This window comes from Pristiophorus japonicus, chromosome 3 (genome assembly GCF_044704955.1).
Source record: "Pristiophorus japonicus isolate sPriJap1 chromosome 3, sPriJap1.hap1, whole genome shotgun sequence".
NCBI classification, from domain to species: Eukaryota; Metazoa; Chordata; class Chondrichthyes; family Pristiophoridae; genus Pristiophorus; species Pristiophorus japonicus.
Window position 1 is genome coordinate 191,027,583 of NC_091979.1, and position 6,000 is coordinate 191,033,582.

Consider the following 6,000-nt stretch of genomic DNA (forward strand, 5'->3'; position numbering starts at 1 on the left):
GGATGTAAACAGAGGACTGGAAAGAAACTGAGAAAGTCTATAGTTGATGTCTGAGGCCCTGTGTTGGGTTGAAGTCAATTTGCCGACAGTCACCTTGGAGTATGCACAAACCAGTATCCAGGTTTGTAGTCTACTGTGAAGGGCTAGTGGATCCATGAGGGGCAAAGTGTCATTGGGAACACTACTGGAGGTTGTCCAGTGGAATCAGAGGACCGAGGAGCAGTGAGAGTCGACCATCAGCCACCAGAGGTTAATCCTGGACTCTTGTGGAGGTGCGTTTTGGCCTCAAGATGTTAGCTTGCAGCAATGGATCCCTTGGGCCACCAGAGTAAGGAGCAGTGGGAATAAAACCAAAGAACAAAAGGATTGAAGATAAGGAATTTGGAGGGAGGTGGAAAGTAAATCCACCAGATTGGTGCAGATTTGGGAACTAATCTGAAGAACAGCTTTAGATGGCAAAAAAGCAACCAAGGGCAGGAACACGAGCTTGAGGAGCTGGTGTAACCCAGTATAGTGAAGGATGATAGAGGAGCTCTGAAGGATAAGTGGTTCAGTGCCAAGTCAGTGGCCACAGGAAGCAAGTGGGTAACCGCAAAGCAGAGATCATTCACCAACATGGGAGCAGAATCTAAAGCAGGATGGGAACCAGCAAGAATGGATCAGAGCAAGCTCAGCGCAGAATGACAACTCCCAGCAGAGGAACGGAAACTGAGCACACAGGAGCTGGCCACGTAGTGGATTAAAGGCAGTCTGATAGAGGATACCGTCTTAGTAGCAGGCGACACTGAAGGTAGAGTTCACAGTAAAGGCCAGAAACCAGTCGGGAAATTAAATTTGGCCCAAGAGAAAGCAGATTTATGCTCAGGACCCAAAACAGCAGCAGAGTAAAGCTGAGAAGTGCACTGGAGTACAGTCCAGAAGTCAGCAGATAACTGCAGCAGGTATGAGATGAGCACTATAGGCTGGAAAAAATGACATTAAACTTGAAGAGATTGAATAGCAATCAGAATCATGGCATTGTGTCCCTCCAGCAGAACAGCATATTCGTGGTGACGGAGGAGTCCAGGAAATCAAATGTGAGCACGGTGCCAGCCGTTGAAAAAAAGCAGATTAAAAACAGAGGGTTGGGGGATGGTTAATGCACTCTACTGGAAGCTTAACTTGCACATTGAGCTAAATTATTAGGAGCAGGGGTTGTTGAGTAGTGGGGAAGAGGGCAATGGATGGAGTTGCATTGGAGAGGAACTCAAGTCAGGAATTACCAACCTGGGAGCTATCTTCATAATCATTCATAATAAATAAGAGATCCTTAATAATGTGCTGTTGATAATTAGCTTTTAACTCTGTGGACTTGAGCATTGTACTGTCTATCAGTCTATATTCTTGCCTTTTTCTGATAGTTGTATTTTGTTTCTTCTGCAGTGCTGTCTTCACATGGACCAACCTGCTTGTCGTAGTGGTGGAATTGGACGGTTCTGAGCAGGAAGCACTGGACTTGGTTGCCTTGGTTACTAACGTTGTTTTAGAAGAACATTACCTGATTGTGGGAGTGGTAGTTGTGGTGGACCCTGGGGTGATACCCATCAACTCGCGTGGCGAAAAGCAGCGGATGCACCTTCGGGATGGTTTCTTAGCTGATCAGCTTGATCCCATTTACGTGGCCTATAATATGTGAGCCTAATGCTCTGAGACTACTTACTGCTACTGCTGCCTCAGTGACAGTGTTCGCCGGTGCCCTGAATGTCCATATCGATCTTGTATGCTGCACTAAAAACGAGAACAAAGAAAGCCAGACCTTGCTGGGAGTTGGTGCTGTGTGTATTAAGGCCATACATCCAGTATGACCTGTTGTCAGCCATTTCTCATGATGTGTTCTGCATAGCTCCAACGCCTGTCATATCAAAAGACGATGGGCTAGCCTAGCACACCACTGCTGGTGCCATATTAAATGTGAAGTAGTGTTCTAGCAATGTCACTGTATCACAGCACATTAGAAACTGCACAGCAGCAGAGACATATCTCCATCATGCGTCATCAAACTTCCTGTGAGAATGGGAGGCGAATCAGTTCTGTGGTCTGAATCAACAGTGTTATATTTTTCTTAAATCCCTGCTCATCTTCGCAGTTTGCATTGCCACACTTTCTCGATGTGGCTATAGATTTGGAAATCCTTTTTAAAGCCTATTTATTCTGTTAATGAGCAGACGTAATTGGATGGACAGATGGGACGGGACGGTTTGATGAGCCAAAGGTTAAGGGGGCCAGTCTCTTTAAAGTTGTGCTCATCTTCAAACTTATCCACTTTTCACCTCGTTAAGAAGCAACAGAAAACGATCATGGGCAAAGTTTACGTCGAGTGCTAGGTTGAACTGTGACGGTCGCATCAATGGCTTATGAGTGGAACTTTTGGGAATTTCTTTTCCATTATTGTATTGTGATCTGCAAAGCTAGTGAGAATCTTGCCAACTTATGTCACTGTTGTGATCGCCGCTAACCATGATAATTAGGCCTAAGCAACAGAAACCCACAATCAGACCATCTTACCTGCACAAAAGAGCATTATATCTCCAGGAAAAATAAATAAAAAGTATCCGTCATTTTAATGATGAGCATATTGTGATACATTTATAAAGTATTGTCATTCCATCCACGGAATCCTATTGCAGCACTCCCATCATTAACTGATTCCTTCCATTATTTTATGGAATAATGCCAGGCCTGGAAGTGCCACGGGAGTCGATCACTGATCTTCTGTTGCAAAGGATTTTCAGAGGGGCTTCTAATCTAGAGTGGCTTTATTTAGAAAGTTGAATTGATGTGAAATGAAAAAATTTCTATTTGATTGTTAAACTCCAATTTCTGCCAGTTGCTACAATTTGCACCATGTTGCTGACATGCACTTGCATACCTTGGCTGGCTTTTCTTGCATTCTGGATCTTGAGACATGACACAACTCGATGATTACAAAAATAAATAAAATTATTGCAGACCTTTCCAGATTTTGCCAAAATATTTTTTTTTTCAAATGGGACAGCAGCTCATGGGCAGTCATCTGGTTTATTCATTCTGTAGAGTAGAACCCCTTAAACCCTCACTGTGCTTTTCCCAACAATGCAATTTCACTCTTACCACACCTCACTTTCTGTTTTATGGGCATGTTTTACAGTAAGTGAATCGTCAACAATGAATGAAATAATGACACTTCACAATGTTGTGATATTTGCAACATAACCAGAGCTTCCCTTTTTTCCTTTAAACTATGTGATGTTACAACTTCCTCCCAGATCAGGAAAAAGATTAAAAATGCCAACTGCAAACTATATAAAAGCTTAGAAATTCAATGACCCCGTGCCTGTTAGGTGCCTATGCATCCAATGTGGTAGTGTGTCGCTCGCCATATTAGATCGAGCTGCTCCGTAGGCATCCAGGGCGCGCGACTGAACTATATGAATTGCTAATTCAAATATTTAAATAAGTGTCCTATGCTTGTAGAAACTCTTTTTGATATTGGGCTCCGCTGATAAACTCACCCAACAACTCGTGGTGCTAACAAACAGGAAGGGCCCTTCAACTGCACTATTTAAAGTGCTCATCCACTGCAGACAGGTTAGTTGCTGGTGTGTCATTTGAAGACTGCTGGTTAACTTCTGGATGTTTTGTTGGCCTGTTTTCTAACTCTGCAAACTTATCTTAATTCTGACTTCTGGGAAGATGATTTTACTGATGTTACACTATTTTTGACTGCCTTTAAAACAGTTGTACTGTAGTCATTGGTGGTAAGGCAGCTTTTGGGGCTGGAGCATGAGGGGGAGAAGCAACAGGAGAGAGAGCAGGAGCAGCTTGGGATGAGTGAAGAGGAGGGCAAACCCCCAGAGAGTCTTCAGGGAGAACTTCTACCGCAACTTCTCGGAGCAGCAATCTCAGGCACCTTCACTTCATAAAAGAGACTATCACCGAGCTATGTCACCTGAGCCACAACATGAACCTCAAACGAAGGCATGGACAGCACTGCCTGTGGCTGTCAAGATCACCGTGGCTCTTAACTTTTATGAGCTTCTTCCAAACTGCAGCTTTGCAATAAAGCCCTGAACTGGTATCCAAATTTGTGGTTGTCTAATGCATACTCCAAAGTCATCATGAGGTGCCAGCCCTTACCACCATCTGGGCATGGAGAAGTGCAGTATGTAGAGGAGAAGCAGCATTGACCACCAGTGCCCCTAGCTGCCAGAGCTCCTCCATGCTTTGTGTGAAACCTTGGCACAAGTTGGTGCTGGACTCCTCCATGCTTTGCAACATTGTTTGCAAGCACACTGACAAGCTGCTCAGTTGCCCCATTTCCTGCCCTCCAAACATGCGTGCAGCCAATGAATAGCAAGTATAACACTGGCTCCATGTCAGAGTTATTTTAATGAGGTCCCAGAACTATTTAAAATGCTATTTGGGACCATGTGAAGAGGCGTGTGCAGTGTATGCACCACCCCTGCTCACCTGTTTTCAGGCGCAACCAAACTTCTAGGCCAAAGAGCTCAGTTTGGAGGAAGCTTCTACACAGTCCACTTGAAAGGAAATTGGTGGCAAGTGAAAAATTAGAAATGAATATGGTTGATATTTTGCAAACTATTGTATTTTAAAATTGCTGACTCATTCCAAAATGAGAACTTATGAATTCTGCTGCCATCTAAAGTGCAATTTTGATTTTGAGAGAAATGAAAGGCCATGATTTAGGAATGTCATGCTCTGAAATGCCATGTATCCATCAGTTGATTATTGCAGTGTTCCCATTCACAGGTATTCAGGACACTTGAGCCTGCCTTACTGTTCAAGCCAATTATGTTTTGATCAACCTATTGAATCCGGTCGACATGGAAACCTATGCAGAAACTGCTTGGATAGAAATACTACAGAAAAGTCATGGTGCAGGAGTGTCTCAGTTGGATATACTGCAATGTTATCATAGCAATGCAGGAACTACTTGAATTGACGGGTTTTTCTCTCCCTTTGGACCTGAATAGACTGCAGAAATTTACTCTTGTCATCCAAAAAACTGGTGTGGTTTTAACTTCAGTAGCTTGTATGTTGAGAACTAGAAAATTCCACTGCCTTGTTGTCTTTTTACCCCTTTCCCTACCCATTTCCCACCCTCAGTGCTGTCTGATAATGACCAGCAATTCTTGCTACCTGGTATTTCACAATTAAGTGATACAGCGTTTATATCTTTTAAATCTTCAGATTGTAAAAGGAAGGAAATAATATGGGAGGTAAGGAATTACACATTTGAGGTCCTTGGAAAAAATACAGTTGAGTAGAAGAGTGATGATGTAAAGAGGAGATAGAGCAAGCAGGATGACACTTGGATCAAGAAAGTTCAAAGGACCCATGATATTAAATAAACATAAAAAGGTAATGGAGAGAATGTTTGAAGGTGAGAATTGAGAGCAGGATTAACTATTGAGGGATGAGCTTTTGTATTTTGTCGAGGAATGCTAGACTTCATAGATAGAAACAATATTTTGGGCTTGGACAAACTGGCTTTCGAGAAAGTTAAGAGTAATGGAGGAAGTGTAGGAGATCAAATTCAGACCACAGGAATTAGTGAGGCCAGGAAAGTCAGTAGATGAAGGAGACAGAAAGCTGAAGCCATCAATGATAAAGGTGGTATATGTTAGACTTGAGAGAACATGTATGGACTGTGATTTCAAAGAATTGATGGAAGAAGATTTCCATCACTCCGTCAAAGGACTTGCAGGAGATCAGGAGTTAGTGATTTTCCTATAGCACCACAAGGAATGAACATTGCATCCACTGAGGGCATGCAATCTGAAGGCAGTTGAATCATTAAAAGGGTTGATAAGGTTGGATCATGAGCGCAGATAATCATTACTACGCAGAGGGAACAGAGCCTGAGGGGACATCAAGTGGATAGGGAAAAAAAAGGTCAAACATTCAACTGCAGCATCGGTGGAACTGAGAAAATAGACGTGATATAGGTTTGGAAGAGCA

At 43.0% G+C, this 6,000-nt stretch overlaps 1 protein-coding gene across 1 annotated transcript in view; it reads left to right on the forward strand.

Moving 5' to 3' along the window:
- The window catches only part of LOC139260043 (disco-interacting protein 2 homolog A-like), a 441,929-nt gene extending 438,935 nt beyond the window's left edge, over positions 1 to 2,994 (forward strand). Inside the window, exon 38 of the mRNA XM_070876127.1 lies at positions 1,423 to 2,994. Within this exon, the coding sequence (XP_070732228.1) occupies positions 1,423 to 1,675 (253 nt within the window). The 3' untranslated portion in view covers positions 1,676 to 2,994. The remainder of the gene's footprint in view (positions 1 to 1,422) is intronic.
- Positions 2,995 to 6,000: the final 3,006 nt, after the last annotated feature.